The following is a 17,700-nucleotide window of genomic DNA, read 5'->3' as shown; positions in this document are numbered from 1 at the left end:
CCAGCTTGGCTCCGGGCAGATCTCTCCACGGTGTCGGTTGGTGAAGCTGCTGCTATCCAGGCTGGCCGGCTCTGCCAAGGCGGGAAAATGGAACACCTTTCTGTTGGAGACTCTCCAGCGGTTCCAGCAAGCGGTCCACAATGTCCCCTAGGTGGATGAAGACAGCCCTGACAAGAGCTAAAGTCGGTGACCCCATTTCGTTCGGTCGCTGGGCTCCGGGGGGCTCCTGGTAGCCCGCAAAACTGACCCTTGGCGCGTACCTCAGCCGATGGAAAGAGCCTCGTTAGTGTGAAGTGGTTACTTGCCGCCTGTGCAACTTTAAACGGCTTCCAAGAAGCCTCGCCCAAGGCGTTTAATTGCCCCATTAACACCTCTCGCGCCTGGGCAGAGCGGCCAATTACCAATTGTTTATTGCACGGGCAATGTAAAAATAAAGACGCGAGTTAGAGACGGAACGATCTCTTACACACCCCCTTCTCTAGATCAACTCCACAGCGATCCCAGGCACCCGGCGTAACACAGAAAACATGCTCTTCCTTTTGGTTACCTCTAAATTGCCTTTTTCCTCTACAAAACGTCTACGGTGATTTGACTAATGATAGAAGTAATGATAATGGTTCTAATAAGAACATTCGCATGAAAATTCTGCACCTCCTCATGGCGTAAAAGGAGATTTCTAGGGAAGTGGAGTGTCCTGAGGCTTTCACAGTTTTCTGCCCAGTGGAAAAGCAGCATCAAGCTTACCCTCCTATGGGTCCTGCCATGGTTCTGCCTTCTTAGGCGTCAAAGCAGAGATAACACATTTGCAGGAAGGTGAGAAGTCTGCATTCGTACTGAGAGAATAAACCTCCAACCATCCTTCCTGACCGCAGGGCCACATGGCTGGAAGTCTCTCCTTTCTTGCTGCTTTTGTCTCCTCTCTCATCACCTCTAACACTCGGTCTGACCTGTCTGTACCTCACTCAACTGCAGTGTCTGCCTTCACACCTTCTTCAGCACACCTCTGAGATGTAGTGCTCAGATGCCTCATGAGTGACACTGGAAGCTCTGCAGACCCTGACTGTCCCTCTTCTACACTGCGGGCAAGGTCAGAAGTCTCCCCCTACCCAAACAGAAGATCCTCACGAATCTGAGAATCTCGGTGCCTGCCTGGAGTGGATCAGAGTATCCAGGAGACGATTTCTCAGGAGAAGTCAGGGACACACATTGCAGCTGACTGGAGTATGCCCAGATTTGTGCTGTGCTGTGTATGTCACTTGGCACCCAGACATTCTGGCACAAGCCTGTGCTTTAGGTAGGAGTGAAACGCCCTGTTTTCATCGGGACGTTACTTTGCTCCACTGTAGGAACAATGAAAAGCTCCAAAAGACGACGGTGTCAGTGAGTCTGAGCTCAGGTGGGATTTACAGCATGTGACAAAGCCCTGCTGTCCCCGGCCGGCGCTGTGCCCCCGGCCCCGCCCGCGGCGGTTCGTGCCCGGCCGCAGCCCCGGCTCCTCTGGCCGTGTCTGCCAGGGCACAGTAATACACCGCCGCGTCCCCAACACGGGGCCCGGAGAGCCACAGGGTGCTCCAGCGACGCTCTGGTGACACCGACAGCTGTCCCACAGGCTCCAGCACTGCTTTATCTCCAGTGAAACCCGTTACAATGTGATGCACCGCCTGGTCTGGGAACTGACGGTACCAGTGAACATAAACGGTACCCTGAAGTTTGGGGAGGGAGCAGTTGATGGAGGTACCGGTGCCTTCGATGGTCTCTGTCGACGGGTCCTGCAGTACCTGAGCTCTACCCACAGCCACTGCTAGGAAGGAAAACAGAGAAAAACCGTCAAAACGTGCTTTCTGATCAGCCCTCCCCGCTGTTTCTCAGAACAAACCCCGCAGGAACAGTCAGGAGCACACAGAGATGATGACGAGCAGTGTTTCCCGAGGATGTCAACACATGTGGTGAGGGCACTCGTGGAACTGAGTCTCCCCAGATCACAACTCATCGATCGTTGGTGGAGAGAGGAATGTGTGAATGAAACGTGGAAGGATGAGGTCACTGTAGCAAAAAAATGGGAGAAAGAAAGAAAAGACGGAAAGAAAGTAGCAAATGGGAAGGACTGACTGCATGAGTAATACGGAAATCACAATGGAAATAAGAAAACAGGGAGAGTCAGACAAACTATGGAGTGATGAGATTTCTGAGGCAATATGGGATGGCACAGAGAGAGGGATGGACTGCACGACGTAGTAGCCAGAGGGGACGGCAGCCTCGAGGGACCTGCATGGCCGCCCCAGCCCCAGCCCCGACCCCCAGGTCCCCCGCCGCCAGCCCCGCGCACCGAGCAGCACCGCGGCCAGCGCCGCCAGCCCCGCGCCCCGCCAGCGCCGCATCCCGCCGCTCCGCCGCCCGCGCCTCGCTGCCCCCGCCAGCCCCGGCTCTCTGCTCCGGACGGGCCGCCTCCTCTCCGCCTCCTCTCCCTCCCCTGCCCTCCTCCGCCAGCTCCGCCCCGGGGCTCAGCCCTGCGCCGGCGCCGCTCGGGCTCTCGCCGGGGGCGGGCTGGATGCCGAGGGCAGGCGAGAGCGGCGGCAGCGCGGCGGCGGTCGGGGCTCTGCACTGCGGAGGCGGCGGGGCCGGGCTGGGTGGCAGAGGAGCGGGTTGCTATCGGGGCGATCAACATTGACAGGCCATGAGCTCCTTTCACCGCCATCGTCTCTTCCCTCACATCCCTCCTTTGCTGGCACGTGGGGACTCCTGAATTGTCCTCCAGGGCACGTGCTTGTAAGAATGGTCGAGGGGCACGAGAGGCAGAACATCCCTCTGGGCTCAGCCTCCCCTGGCCTGTCACGGGGAGCATCCCTGCTGGCAGTTGCAGCACTTCAAGTGGGGACACAGCCCGGTTGGGGTTTTGCCAGGGTCTGTGGCACCAGTGCTAGCTTGAGGCAGTGCATGGGAGAAGCACACTCCCCAGAGAAAGCCCGGACATGGCATGGCATCTCCCACCTGCTTTGGAGTCATGGAGATGCAGCCTGCATTCATGGAGCACAGGGCTAGGACAGGTGGAAGGTCAGGGATGACAAGGTAATGTGGCCATCTGTGGCCTGAGAGAGATGGATCTGAAAGCAACTGTGACTCTCGGGATAAGATGAAGTCCTGCAAAACCATGAGGGGAATGGAAAGGTTTCTCTTCTCCAAGACAAGTAACACGATTTGATCAGCCTGCCCCTGCATGTCATGTTTGACCAGTGCCCAAATCTACTTGGTGGCCTTTGTTGCATTCACTGCAGTCTGTTGATAGTCTTGTTGGACTGGGGAGCCTCAGGGTGGATGAAATACTCCATATTTGGCCTCCAACGAGCCAGAGGGGCAGGGTCACCTCCCTGAACCTGCTCACAGCTTATCAACTAGCACAGCTCAAGATGCAGTTGACCTTCCTTGCTGCAAGGGCACTGCTCTCTCATGTTCTGCCAGATGTCTCCTAAAACACCACATCCTGTTCCATGGATCTGCTTCCTAGACAGACAGCTCCCAGTCTGCAGAGGCTGTACGGGTAGAGGGTGTCCAGGGTCTGGTGAACCTCTAGGTGCCCACCTGTGCTTCCCTCCCACCTCCACAGAGTTGTGATCTGGGGAGACTCAATGAGCTCTGTTCTCACTTCCACGAGTGCCTCAGTCCAAGAGTATCTCCATGGAGGGGGAATCTGGCCTGGCTGAGCTCTCCCAGCAGAGCTCCCTGGCAATGATCTCACCAAAGGTCACTACAGGCAAGAGGCACTTCAGAGGTGCCCACTGAAGCTGCTCTATCATTCCCTCCACAACTGCACAGGGGAGAGAAAATATCATGAAAAGCTCATGAGTTAAGGGCAGGGAGAGATCACTCACTGTTTACTTGCATGGGCAAAACAGACTTGACTTAAGAAAATCAGTTGAATTGTTTACCAATCAAAACTAGAGCAGGATAACGAGAAGCAAAACAAAGGCTAAAACCACCTTTTCCCCACCCCTCTCTCCATCCTGGACTTAACTTTATTCCCAATTCTCTCTCTCCTCCCCTCCAGTGGCACAGGGAGGTGGGGAATGGGGGTTGCGGTCAGTTCATCACACCTTGTTTCTGCCGCTGCTTCCTCCTCAGGGAGAGGATTCCTTCCCCAGCCCCGGCCTGGGGTCACTGCCATGGGTGACAGTCCTCCACAGACTTCTCCAGTGTGAGTCCCTCCCTTGGGCTATGCTTCTTCATAAACTGCTCCAGCGTGGGTCCCTTTCCACGGGGATACAGTTCTTCAGGAACAGACTGATCCAGCCTGGGTCCCCCAGAGGGTCACAAGTCCTTCTTAGAGACCTGTTCTAGTATGTGCTCTTCTGTTTGTGGGTCCACAGGTCCCTGCCAGAAGCCTGCCCCAGCATGGGCTTCCCACTGGCTCACAGCCATCTTTCAGGCATTCACCTGCTCCTCCATGGGCTGCAGGTGATTTCTGCTCCCATCTCACTCCTTTCCCCTCTGGCTGCAGTTTCCTCTGCACAATCATTTTTTCCCCTGTTACAAGTGTTGTCACAGATGTGTGTCACTGACATGGATGATTGACTCGGCCTTGACCAGTGGTGGGTCTGTCCTGGAGCTGACTGGCATTGGTTCTGTTGGACATGGAGGAAGCTTCTCACAGCTTCTCAGAGAAGGTACCCCTTTAGTGCTCCCCCAGTACCGAAACCTCGCCATGCAAACCCACGCACATGAACTCACACTAACCTGGCTGCACACGAGTGCACTCAAACCAGGAATACAACCACTGATGGACTCTGCTGAGGACACCTGGGGACAACACCACAGGGCTGGGGCACTGTGGGGAAGGACAAGGCCCCAGGGAAGCCCGTGGCACTGTTTGTGTACTCACAGGCTGCACACAGACAGAAGATTCAAAATAAACCCAAATGCTCTCCTGAGGGCAGTGTTAGACAGGACGGGGTCAAAGCAGCCGCCCAAAGCACACACGTAGAGAAGCAACAACCGGTGACCATTGGGGTGAGCTGAGGAGGAAGGGAAAGGGAATGACATGGCCCATCCTCATGCCCAGGAGTCCTTGGGTATCCACGGACGATTGCTGCAGCTTCTTCTTGAAAACAGCACTTCAAACAACCCCACCAGAGTGATCCAGACTGACACATCACTTGCCTGCTCTGGATCCATTCAGCCCTGGAGCTGAGTCCTGAGCTGCATTATTTCATTCTTACCCTAGAAATCCTAGGGTTCAAACAAACCCATCCTTGGGGCGTGGAAGAAACCCGGAAACGAAAATGCAGCAGTTTGGAAACCAAAGCACAGCCTGTACCATCAGCTGTGGTGGTTTGCATTCAAGATGAAATTGTTACCTCTGCAAAGGCTGTCCCTGGTCCAGTGGCAGTGAAGGGCAGGTAGAAAAAGCAGCCCCAGCCCCTGCTCTCTCATCCACTTCTCTTGCCTCCTGCTTGGGAACCAGGTGAGTGTGAAGCCCCTTCTCCTCCTTTTCCACAGTGAGATCTCCACTGGTTGGACATCTCAGATGATTCTGGCTGTGTCCTGTGCTGGGCCCTGGAGCTTGCTGTCATGGCAAGTTGTTGGCTGTAAAATATGTGCTAGAGAGAGGCTGGAATGTGGCTTTTACTTAACAAATTAGGAGAGAGACTCTCTGGGCCAGGCTGTTCTTTGCAGCACAAGGAAGAAGGTGTGGCTCCTTGCCATGCCTGCAGCTCCCAGTTCAGCAGTGACCTTGTTTGCTCTTATTCACGCTTGTGCTCTGTTTCTTGTCTGCTCCCTCTCCCAGGTGCCCCCTGACACTGGGCATCCCATGTCCTGTTACATCCCATGCCATCCCTGCCAACCTGTGGCACGGCCCCGCTGGCCAACAGCTGCAATGAGTGCTGTGTCAGGCAGTGCCAGAGCTCCACCGTTGTCATTGAGCCACCGGCTGTGCTGGTGACCCTGCCCGGGCCCATCCTCAGCTCCTTCCCACAGAACACCGTGGTGGGATCCTCCACCTCCGCTGCCGTTGGCAGCATCCTCAGCTGTGACAGTGCCCATCAACTCTGGGGGCTGTGACCTTGATTCAAGGCAATTTCTACACAGCAGGTATGCAGTGTATAGATAAAGCACACCTTTACTCAGCTGCCGTACACGTAGGGGTAGCACTGCCATATACATGTCCAACGAGTGCCAGAACCCAACAAGTATTTATACATGGAAGTAAACAAGCTCCAAATTTTATCTAACACACACATTCTTCAAGGTTCAGTACAAAGTTAGGTGGGTAGATGTCTTATCTAACTATACATTTGGTTACCTATTCTCTATACCTGCTATTACATATGATTATCACTCCAAGCAGCAACATCCCCCATCCATCCTTTAGACCCCTTGTAAAGCTATTGATTACACCTGCTGTGTCCTGAAGCACTTCTTCCAACTATTATCTTTCCCTTCCAGTTGGGTGTTTCCCCTTCCAGCCATGTTGTTTTTCTACTTGCAACAGTTACTTTTGCAGAGTCATACTTAGGCTAAGTTCTGAAGGTTATGTGAACAGAGGCCTTAAACTTTAGCCATGTATTTTTATCTTCTTTGTTTCAACCGCTCCCACATCTTCAGATGCTATTGTGGCAAAAGGTCCCTCCCCTGAAGAAGATACTGGGAAAGCCCCAGGGAGACACCTCAGGGGACTCAGAACATGGTGCTGGGCTGAGTGAGGATGGACATTTTTCCATGTTGGTACCAGGAGAGGTGAATGGCTTTGCCTTTGCCTTTTCTTTGTTTGCTTTGCTTCTCCTTGGCAGCAAGGTCCCACCATGGTCAGCCTGGTGGGACCATCTGTCTCCTCTCCCTCTAAGGGACAGGCAGACAGGCACTGTGCAGGAACTTCTCCTCCACCAAGGAGGACAGACTCTCAGATGCCCCCGGGCTCCCTGCACTGCTCTCCTCCACATGCAGGGATGTCCTTTCCCCCTTTTGACTCCTCACATCTTTCTACTGAATTCAAGCCTGGCCTCCGTGTTGGCTTTCCCACCCCTGCAGACACTCTCCAAGCTGTCAAAGTGGAAAGGAGTTTCTCAGCAGTGGAAGTGGGTGATGGCACAAGGAGAGCCTTCTCCACTGACAGAGGAATGGGAGGTTGGGACAGCCTGCAATGGCTCCTCTGTTGAGGGGAACCATCCTTTGGCTGCTGAATGAGTCAAGGCTGGAAATTGCAGCAAAGCAGGTGAGGGCAGCTGAGGGCTGTCACAGCGAGGTGGGGACAGGGAGACAGTGACATACTGCGGGAGGTGACATCCCTGTGACACTGAACCTACAGGAGAACGGGCACATCAGCAAGGACAAGGATTGTGGGATTGCACTTCCCAGCAGAGCTGCAGGTGGGTGCAGAGCTCTTCACTGCTTCCTTGCTCCCCACAGAGGGTTTGTGCTGAGGAGTTGGCTGCCGGTCTGGGGGAGACGATGCTGTAACATGTACATCTCATCCCTTGTGACTGGTGAAACTTTCTCTTGCCAGCCACTACAGTCTTATGTCAAATTTCCTGCATCTGCTCTGGCACAAAGACCAATGCCGTTGGTGGAATTTTAATTTTTTTGATTGTCAGGCAGTTTATACAGCACCTAGACCTTCTGTTTGCAAACAGAGGAGAGTTGGTGAGAGATGTGGTGATCAAAGGCCATCTGGAGCACATATCCCCATACTTGGGGAAATAAGGAGGAGCATGAACCAAATCTGTATCCTCGACTTCTGGAGGTTGGGCTTGGGCCTGTTGAGGACACCGATTCGGAAAGCCCCTTGGAAAGCAGCCCTTTGAAACAAGGGGGCCCAGGAAGGCGGGACATGGTTTGAGAAAGAAATCTTGGAGGTGCAGGAGCGGCCCCTGCTGTCCCCGGCCGGCGCTGTGCCCCCGGCCCCGCCCGCGGCGGTTCGTGCCCGGCCGCAGCCCCGGCTCCTCTGGCCGTGTCTGCCAGGGCACAGTAATACACCGCCGCGTCCCCAACACGGGGCCCGGAGAGCCACAGGGTGCTCCAGCGACGCTCTGGCGACACCGACACCTGTCCCGCCTCGTCCGGCAGATCTTTGGAGCCTTTGTGAAAGCTCACGAGGAATTCGGGGCCTCGTCCCGGGAGCTGACGGTACCAGTGAATATAGTCACCAGTCCCTATGCTGGGGTGTGAGCAGTTGATGGTGATTTCCGTGCCCTCGGGGGTTTGTGCCAACGGCTCCTGCTGCACCTGGGCTCTGCCCGCAGCCACTGCCAGAGAGACAAAGAAGAAAAATATCAGAATTTCTTTTTGTCCTGTGAGTTGTTTCTCAGAAGAAATCCTGCAGAAGCAGTCAGGGACATACAGAGATGATGAGGAGAAGAGTATCCAGAGGACGTCAACATGTGTAGTAATAGAAATGTCAATCATTAGTGGAGACATGAATGTGTGAATAATAGGCAAAAGAAAGAAAGACAGAGGGGAAAGGAAGGTGCAGTGATAGCTGGACAAAGAAGAGAGGCGTGAATTTTCTGAGGGAATGTGGGATGGTGTAGAGGGAGGGATGGATGGGAGGATGATTCCGGGACAGAGGTCTGTGAAGAAGCCAGAGGGGACGGCAGCTTCCAGGGAGCTGCGTGGCCACCCCAGCCCCAGCCCCGACCCCCAGGGTCCCCCGCCGCCAGCCCCGCGCACCGAGCAGCACCGCGGCCAGCGCCGCCAGCCCCGCGCCCCGCCAGCGCCGCATCCCGCCGCTCCGCCGCCCGCGCCTCGCTGCCCCCGCCAGCCCCGGCTCTCTGCTCCGGACGGGCCGCCTCCCCTCCCATCCCCTCCCATTCTCCCTCCTCTGCCCTCCTCCGCCAGCTCCGCCCCGGCCCGGGCTCAGCCCCCTCCTCGCACAGCACCAGCACAAGCAGTGGCACAAATCCCTTTGGCATTGCCAGCCCCAGCACACAGCTGGGGGCCAGCCCAGACACCACCGACACGCCAGCGGAAGCACATCCACTCCGGGACTGGCAGCACACGGGCGGCGCCGTTCAGGAGCCTCTCTCCCTGCCCACCGGGCAAACCTGCCCCTCCTCACCTCTGCAGCGCTGCTGAGAGCAGCAGCCTCACGGCTGGGGAGGGGGCACGGGGGGCTGCCAGGCGTGCTGAGCCACTGCCAGTGTTGCTTACACTGAGGTCAACTCAGTATCCAAGCTTTTACATCTTGAGGAGGTGCAGAATTTTCGTATGAATGTTCTTATTAAAACCATTATCATTACCTCTATCCTTATTCAAATAATTGTAGACGTTTTGTAGAGGAAAAGCCAATTTAGAGGTAACGAAAATGAACAGTATGTTTTCTGTGGTGTGCCGGGTGCCTGGGATCACTCTGGAGTTGATCTAGATACGGGGCTGGGAATAAGGGTCTCCATCTGCCAAGCCCGCAGCCCTTCACCTGCACTTTCAGATGGGTGGGGCAGGGCTGTCCCAGCCCCACCCCTCGCAGGCAGCTCTCTGGTGGGTGCCCCGTGTGCTCCCTGCCTGTGCGCGGGGATCACCTCCTGAGCCCTCCTCCTGTTCCCTGCTCATCCCTCAGCCCTTTCCCTAGGGAATATGCTGTCCTTGCCACCGCTGCGGCTGGGACATCCAGCAGCCCTGCTGGAGCCACGTTCCTCTCTCACACTGTGCATTTTCCCAGCAGAGCAAGGCACAGCCAGAGAGCCTGGGCTGCTGCCCAGCAGGGCCCATCTCCCGTTCCTGGGCAGCTGGGAGAGAGGCGTTTGTCCCGGGCAGATGAAGAAGGACAGGGGAGAAGCCACAGAGGCAGAGGAGACACGTGCTCCCCGAGGGAACTGTAACCAGCCCAGAGAGCTGAGGACAGCACGGCAAGATGTGAAACCTGAGCGGGGAAGAAGCCCCGGAGCTCCCAAAAGCCCAGCAGTGGGTGTGCAGCAGAGCAGGCGATTGCAGCTGGGGAGGGGGGGGACTGCCCTGCGAGCTGACCGGGAACAGCCCCTGCCCGTGAGGGAGGCCCCAGAGCCAGGCAATGCTCAGAATGCCATGGGCTGAGGGAGCCACAGGGGCTGCTGCTGGGGGAGGGAGAAACCCAAAGAGAGCATTCCAGGCACTGAAAGATAATATCTCTGCCCTCCTTCTTCCTTTGCTCCCCCAAGGGTGTTGTTTGTGGCAGCTCTGTTGTCTCGGGGCTGGGAGGTGGTTTCTGACTCTCTCAGCAAACAGCAGGTTGGTCTCAGCATGAACCTGGGCTGTCTCGTCCTCACTGCCTGCCTCGGCCACCTCCTGGGTAAGTCCTGGCTTTTCATCAGTGCACTCTTCTTCTTCCTCCCAGGAAACACTCAACAGCCTTATCAGGCCCCTGTGGGGAAATACCACTGAATAGAGAAAGATCATTGCAAAGTATCTTCTCGACTTTGCTGTCTTGCATGTGTTCACTCAAGAAGCTCTGACTTTTATAAAGGCAACGGGAAAGGAGAGGAGGGGAGAGGAGGGGGGGGAGGGGAGGGGAGGGGAGGGGAGGGGAGGGGAGGGGAGGGGAGGGGAGGAGAGGAGAGGAGAGGAGAGGAGAGGAGAGGAGAGGAGAGGAGAGGAGAGGAGAGGAGAGGAGAGGAGAGGAGAGGAGAGGAGAGGAGAGGAGAGGAGAGGAGAGGAGAGGAGAGGAGAGGAGAGGAGAGGAGAGGAGAGGAGAGGAGAGGAGAGGAGAGGAGAGGAGAGGAGAGGAGAGGAGAGGAGAGGAGAGGAACCTCAGACCCCTTCTCTTCTCTGCTCTTCAATCCACCTCCCTCTCCTTCTCTCTTCTAATCCAACTGCTGCCACCACAGGCATCTCAGCTGTCTCTGCAGTACCACATTTCTCCCTCTCTAAAGAAAATCAGCAGATCCTGTCAAAGTTGGCCCAGGCACTTTCAAGCTCTCAGCTCACTGACTTTACACATGGACTGTGTCCCATTCTGCCTCCAGGCTGCCAAATATCTGCCATGGTTTCGTTTTCTTCTGGCTGTCAAAACAGACAGGTCTCCCTCTTTGCAAGCTCAGAATTGTGTGTACTCAGGGAGTGAGGAACCCTCAGAGGTGACAGGGATGGATGAATCTTTCTGCTGTTCCTCCAAAAGCTCCTCAACCTGCTGGAGATGTGCTGGTTCCAGCACAAAAGTTAAGGCAAGACAGGCTGTTCCCTGGTCCTTTGAGTAGGAGGAGCAAGAAGACAGAGACAGCAAAGGTCTCCTCAGGATCTTCCTGAGCTCAGAGCTCCGAGATCCTGCCTAAAAGGAGTCTCATCTAACTGTCTCCAGTAGGGAGTCTCCATCTTCCTAAAGAGCAGGCAGCTTCCTCCACCAGGGTTTAGCATCCACTTTGCTTTATCTTGCCACAGTATTTCCCTGTGCAGCTGCTGACCTTCACTTTCTTCCAGGCACCATGGGGCAGATCGTTGTCACCCAGGAAGATGGAGAAGTCCTGGTGAAGCAGAAAGGCCTCTTCCAGACCACCTGTACATACCAGACCAATTACTTCAATGGATTGTCGTGGTACCAGCAGAGGAAAGGACAAGCCCCACAGCTGCTCTCGTCTCAGGCAGGGGCCGGCCAGAGGCAGAGCGGCCGTATCAGCACGGAGCTGAACACCACGGGGAAATACAGTGTCCTGCAGGTGGAGGAAGTGGAGGTCTCTGACAGTGCCTTGTACCTCTGTGCTGTGCGAGACACCCTGGTGCAGGGAGCTCCCTGGGCTGTGCAACAAGCCAGGGGAGGGAGGGGATGTGTCTGTGCAAGGCTGAGCTTGGGGAAAGGGACCCTCCGCTGTCCCCTGGCAGTGCTGCTTCCCCTGTACACCCAGAGATCTGCAGGCTGAGCCCCTCTTCCAGGAGAGGAGAGTGTCAGTGGTCGAGGGGAAAGAGAAGGAGGGGAAACAGTTTCTGTGTTGCTCATTCTCACTTCTGGGTTCCGTGGTTCTTCTTCCCAATATCTCCAGGGAGTTGTTGGGCAATTCAGGAGGCTGAGACCACTTCTGCAACGATTCCTTGTGCTGCTCTTGGTTTTCTCTTTTTCCCTGCTGCCTGTGGCTTCTCTAGGGTTTCCACTGGGCTTGTCCCTTATAATGCCTGCTCTGGGTTGTGTCCCTCAGAGTTCCGAGTTCAAAGTAGGGTGAAAAACATAAATAAGACGTTATCTGCAATGCTCCTTCTTTGAATTGCATGACTCCAACAATTTCTGAAAGTGCTCAGAAGTGCCCAATGAAAACGTCCAGTTGCTGTGTGGCAGAAGAGAAGTGGAGGAGAGAGCAGGAAGTTGGGCTGCCTTTTATACCTGCCCTTCACTGCCACACAACCACGGGCAGCCTCTGCAGAGGTAACAATTTCCTCACAAGCTCATCTTGCATGCCAACCACCACACCGAGTGCTATGGGCTGTGCTCTCATGCCCTGCACTGCTGCCTTTACATTCCCATATTTGTGCCATGCCCATTCCCCAGTGAGGGCTTAGCCCTGGGATGAAAGGCCCCAGGATTTTGCAGCAGGAATGCAGCAGTGCAGGCACATGACTCATCTCCAGTGATGGAAGGATGCAGAGCAGGAGAGTGATGCATCAGCCTGGGTGACTCAGGTGGAGACACCTGAGGTGTCATCCTCAGGAAGAAGTTCCTGCCACCCCCAACTGGACACTCATAGGCTGTTGTGCATGGGATGATGTCCCCTTTCCTTGTCTTTCTCTCTCTCCTCTGCTCACCTCGATGCTCACTTGTGGTTGCCTCCCCATGGGTGTGCATTGGGCTGATGGTTTTGATTCTGTCCTGCCTAACGCTGCCCTCAGGAAAGTGCTCTGCACTATTTTGTCTCATCTCCACTTTGTGCAGCCTCTGAGTAAACACAGACTGCCCTGTGCTTGTCTGGCACCTTGTCCTTCCTCTCGATCCTCCAGCTCTGCTGCTTTTGACCTCAGGTGTCCTCAGCAGAGTCCACGGCTGGCTGTGTGTTCCTGCCTTGTGTGCTCTTGGAGCAGCCGGGTTTGCATGGACACATGTGGGGGCACAAATCTGTGTGTGATTCCACACTGGTGTGCATGAGCCTGTGGGGTATGTCCATGTCTGTGTATGTCTGTGTGTGTGTGTGTGTCCATATGTGTCCATTTGTGTTCCTCATGGGAAGTTCATTTGCTGCCTGTTCAAGGGATACCGTCCTCTGTTCTGGCCCTGAACTCCACAGAGCAGCAGGTTACCAGGGTCAGAAGGCGCGTGGGTGCAGCTGAGTGCTGACGGCACCTGCCCCCTACAGCTGTGTCCAGGGAAGAGGCAGAGAAATGCAGGTTCTGTCTCCGGAGCCCTTCTCTTCCTGTCCCTCCACAGCTCTCGCTCCGCTGCTGCTGATTTCGGCCCAACAAGGCTGGTTTCACTGTTTGTCTGTCTGTCCCGTTTCCACACAGCGGGCAAGGTCAAAATTCTCCCCCTACCCAAACAAAAGATCCTCATGAACCAGAGAATGTCAGTGCCTGCCCGGAACGGATCAGAATATCCAGGAGACGATTTCTCAGGAGAAGTCAGGGACACACATTGCAGCTGACTGGAGTATGCCCAGACCTGTGCTGTGCTGTGCATGTCACTTGGCACCCAGACATTCTGGCACAAGCCTGTGCTTTAGGTAGGAGTGAAACGCCCTGTTTTCAAAGGGGCGCTATTTGCTCCGCTGGAGACACAATTAACTGAGTTGTGTATTTCTGAGAAAATCCCCTGAAAGCTCCAAAGACGAGGGTGTCACTGAATCTGAGCTCAGGTGGGATTTACAGCATGTGACAAAGCCCTGCTGTCCCCGGCCGGCGCTGTGCCCCCGGCCCCGCCCGCGGCGGTTCGTGCCCGGCCGCAGCCCCGGCTCCTCTGGCCGTGTCTGCCAGGGCACAGTAATACACCGCCGCGTCCCCAACACGGGGCCCGGAGAGCCACAGGGTGCTCCAGCGACGCTCTGGTGACACCGACAGCTGTCCCACAGGCTCCAGCACTGCTTTATCTCCAGTGAAACCCGTTACAATGTGATGCACCGCCTGGTCTGGGAACTGACGGTACCAGTGAACAGAAGCGGTACCCTGAAGTTTGGGGAGGGAGCAGTTGATGGAGGTACCGGTGCCCTCGATGGTCTCTGTCGACGGGTCCTGCAGAACCTGGGCTCTCCCCACAGCCGCTGCTGGGAAGGAAAACAGAGAAAAACCGTCAAAACGTGCTTTCTGCTCAGCCCTCCCCCCTGTTTCTCAGAACAAACCCCGCAGAAACAGTCAGGAACACACAGAGATGATGACGAGCAGTGTTTCCCGAGGATGTCAACACATGCGGTGAGGGCAGTGTCCATCGATCGTTAGTGGAGAGAGGAATATTGAATGAAACGTGGAAGGATGAGGTCACTGTAGCAAAAAAATGGGAGAAAGAAAGAAAAGACGGAAAGAAAGTAGCAAGTGGGAAGGACTGAAGGACTGACTGCATGAGTAATACGGAAATCACAATGAAAAGAAGAGAACAGTGAGAGTCAGACAAACTATGGAGTGATGAGATTTCTGAGGCAATATGGGATGGGACAGAGAGAGGGATGGACTGCACGATGATTCGGGGACAGAGGTCCGTGAAGTAGCCAGAGGGGACGGCAGCCTCGAGGGACCTGCGTAGCCACCCCAGCCCCAGCCCCGACCCCCAGGTCCCCCGCCGCCAGCCCCGCGCACCGAGCAGCACCGCGGCCAGCGCCGCCAGCCCCGCGCCCCGCCAGCGCCGCATCCCGCCGCTCCGCCGCCCGCGCCTCGCTGCCCCCGCCAGCCCCGGCTCTCTGCTCCGGACGGGCCGCCTCCTCTCCGCCTCCTCTCCCTCCCCTGCCCTCCTCCGCCAGCTCCGCCCCGGGGCTCAGCCCTGCGCCGGCGCCGCTCGGGCTCTCGCCGGGGGCGGGCTGGATGCCGAGGGCAGGCGAGAGCGGCGGCAGCGCGGCGGCGGTCGGGGCTCTGCACTGCGGAGGCGGCGGGGCCGGGCTGGGTGGCAGAGGAGCGGGTTGCTATCGGGGCGATCAACATTGACAGGCCATGAGCTCCTTTCACCGCCATCGTCTCTTCCCTCACATCCCTCCTTTGCTGGCACGTGGGGACTCCTGAATTGTCCTCCAGGGCACGTGCTTGTAAGAATGGTCGAGGGGCACGAGAGGCAGAACATCCCTCCGGGCTCAGCACCCCGGGTACAGCCAGAGAAAGCCCGGACATGGCATGGCACCTCCCACCTGCTTTGGAGTCATGGAGATGAAGTCTGCATTCATGGAGCACAGATGGAAGGTCAGGGATGACAAGGCATTGTGGTCACCTGAGACATGAGACACATGGATTTGGAAGCAATTGTGTACCCAGGAAGAGGATAAAGGCCCAGGAAGATGGGCTTTGCTGTCCAGTGTTCTCCTGGGTGTTTCCTGAAACATCACATCCTGTTCGATGGATCTGCTTCCTAGACAGACAGCTCCCAGCCTGTGGAGGCTGTACAGGTTGAGGGTGTCCAGGGTCTGGTGAACCTCCAGGTGCACACCTGTGCTACCCTCCCACCTCCACAGAGCTGTGACCTGGGGAGAAATCAATGAGCTTTGTTCTCACTTCCACGAGTGCCTCAGCCCAGGAGCATCTCCATGGAGCAGGAATTTGGCGTGGCTGAGCTCTCCCTGCAGAGCTCCCTGGCAATGATCTCATGAAGCTTGCTAGAGGGAAGAGAGGAAGCCCTCAGCTGCTCTGTCTCCAAGCTGGACATGCCCAGTCTGACAGACATCCAGGCAGGGAGATGGGCTCGTGAGCCTTACCCACTCTGCACAGTCCCTGGTTGAAATTGGGCTTGTTTCCTTCATCCCTGTGGGAGAGAAGCATGTGGTCTGGAATGCACTAACCCTTCACTCCCAGTACAGTTCCTGGGCTCTCAGACTAAGATTCCAATGTGGGGGTGTAGTGGGTTGACCTTGGCTGGATGCCAGGTACCCACTAAAGCCAGTCTCTCACTCTCCCTGTGCAACTGGACAGAGGAGAGAAAAAAAGCAGCTAAGGATTCATGAGTTGAGATAAGAGCTGGGAGAGTTCACTTACCGATTACCTTCACGGGCAGAACAGACTCAAAGTGGGGATAGTAATTAAATTTATTACTAACAGCATAAGAGCCAAAGAGTGAGAAATAAAATAGTCTTAAAAACACCTTCCTCCCACCCCTCCTTCCATGTTCTCCCTCCTCCCCCCAAGTGCTGCAGGGGGACGGGGAATGGGGGTTACGGTCAGTTGTTGTTTCTGCCGCTGCTCAGGGAGAGGAGTTGGAGTCCTTCCCCTGCTCCCGTGGGGTCCCTCCCTGGGGAGACAGTCCTTGATGGACCTCTCCGGTGTGAGTCCACCCCTCGGGCAGCAGCTCTTCCCAACCTGCTGTCCCGTGGGTCACTCCTCCACGGGGTCAGTCCTTCACGGATGAGCTGTAGCAGCGTGGGTCCCCCACAGGGGCCACAAGTCCTACCTGGGAAAACCTGCTCCAGTGTGGGCTTCCCTCTCCACGGGCTGCAGGTCTCCAGAAGGACCCTGCTCCATCTTGGGCCTCCCACGGGGTCACAGCCTCCTTCCTCCATCCACCTGCTCCAGCATGGGCTCTTCCATGGGCTGCAGGGGAGTTTCTGCACCCCGATGGTCCCCCATGGACTGCAGGGGCACAGCTGCTCCACCATGGTCTGCACCACAGGCTGCAGGGGCCACAGCTCCAGCACCTGGAGCACTTGTCCCTCCTTCTGCAATGGCCTTGGTGTCTGCCTTGTTGTTCCCATGTTCTCACTCCACTCTTCCCTGGCTGGAATTCCTTCTGCACAACAAACTTCTGTTGCTAAATATGTTATTCCAAAGGCGTTACTATTACTCCTGGTAGGCTTGGCCTCGGCCAGCGGGAGGAAGTCCATCCTGGAGCCAGCTGGCATTGGCTCCACAGGACAGGGGAAGCTTCTAGCAGCTTCTAAGAGAAGCCACCCTTGTAGCCCCCCTCTGCTACCAAAACCCAGCCACAGAAACCCACTACAGGGGGATAAACGTCCTTGTGGGCTGAAGTCCAAAACAGTCACCAGAACTCTGGCTTTCCCTCTGCAAGACACAGGGGCTGTTCTTCCTCTCACAGCGCAGCAACCTCAGGGCCGTGTTCCTTTCCTTCAGTCCCCGTTTGGGACAACGTCTCTGTGGCTGCCTCACTCGGCACCTGGTCGATGGGCTGCACAGGTACATTGGGCAGGGGCTTGGACAGGAGAGGGAGCTGTGTCCCACCCGGCACCCCCAGCACTGCACTGGAAGCAGATCCACGCAGGTGGATACATGAGGTGGGCAGGAACCCTCAGTCGTTCTGCCTGTCCATGAAACCAACGTTATCCTTTTGAGGTCTCCAGCACTGGGGAGAGCAGGTGTGTGCTGGCCTGGAGCAGTGTGTGGGTGTGGTGAGGGTGGAGGGGCTGCCAGCCCTGCTGAGGCACTGCCAGCATTTGATCCTGAATTGAGGGGAAGATGCAAATTTTGGTGAAACCGTCCTTGTTGTGCCCTGCAGTTGGGAGCCACCTCCAGCAGAGCAGGGCCCCATCATGCATGATGTGTACTTGGGAAGAGAAACACCAGCACAACAAATTTCCCCCCATTTCTCCTTCTTCCCCCAAAGCTTTAAATACCAAGCATGATGTTCTAAGGTCTGGCATATCCCTTTGCTCAGTGTCAGTCACCTATCCAGGCTCTGGCTCCTCCCAG

The 17,700-nt window shown here is 56.1% G+C and overlaps 4 gene segments (V, D, J or C); 1 reads left to right on the top strand and 3 right to left on the bottom strand.

Moving 5' to 3' along the window:
* Positions 1–552: 552 nt before the first annotated feature.
* LOC127461680 (T cell receptor alpha variable 26-2-like) lies at positions 553–2,779 on the bottom strand. The segment is given in 2 exon segments: positions 553–1,798; positions 2,327–2,779. Coding segments are annotated over 2 exon segments (447 nt in total).
* Positions 2,780–6,116: 3,337 nt separating this feature from the next.
* LOC127461760 (immunoglobulin lambda variable 1-47-like) lies at positions 6,117–8,863 on the bottom strand. The segment is given in 3 exon segments: positions 6,117–6,143; positions 7,681–8,234; positions 8,659–8,863. Coding segments are annotated over 3 exon segments (633 nt in total).
* Positions 8,864–10,203: 1,340 nt separating this feature from the next.
* On the top strand, positions 10,204–11,813 carry LOC127461759 (T cell receptor alpha variable 1-1-like). The segment is given in 2 exon segments: positions 10,204–10,252; positions 11,377–11,813. Coding segments are annotated over 2 exon segments (486 nt in total).
* Positions 11,814–12,182: 369 nt separating this feature from the next.
* Positions 12,183–15,178, bottom strand: LOC127461758 (T cell receptor alpha variable 26-2-like). The segment is given in 4 exon segments: positions 12,183–12,212; positions 13,231–13,384; positions 13,847–14,129; positions 14,659–15,178. Coding segments are annotated over 4 exon segments (519 nt in total).
* Between the last annotated feature and the right edge of the window lie 2,522 nt (positions 15,179–17,700).

Source organism: Manacus candei, unplaced genomic scaffold (genome assembly GCF_025592945.1).
Source record: "Manacus candei isolate 608988 ecotype Guabito, Panama unplaced genomic scaffold, ASM2559294v1 h1tg000112l, whole genome shotgun sequence".
Lineage (NCBI taxonomy): Eukaryota > Metazoa > Chordata > Aves > Passeriformes > Pipridae > Manacus > Manacus candei.
The sequence above is the reverse complement of the archived record's forward strand: the minus strand, read 5'-3'. Positions and strand labels throughout refer to the sequence as shown.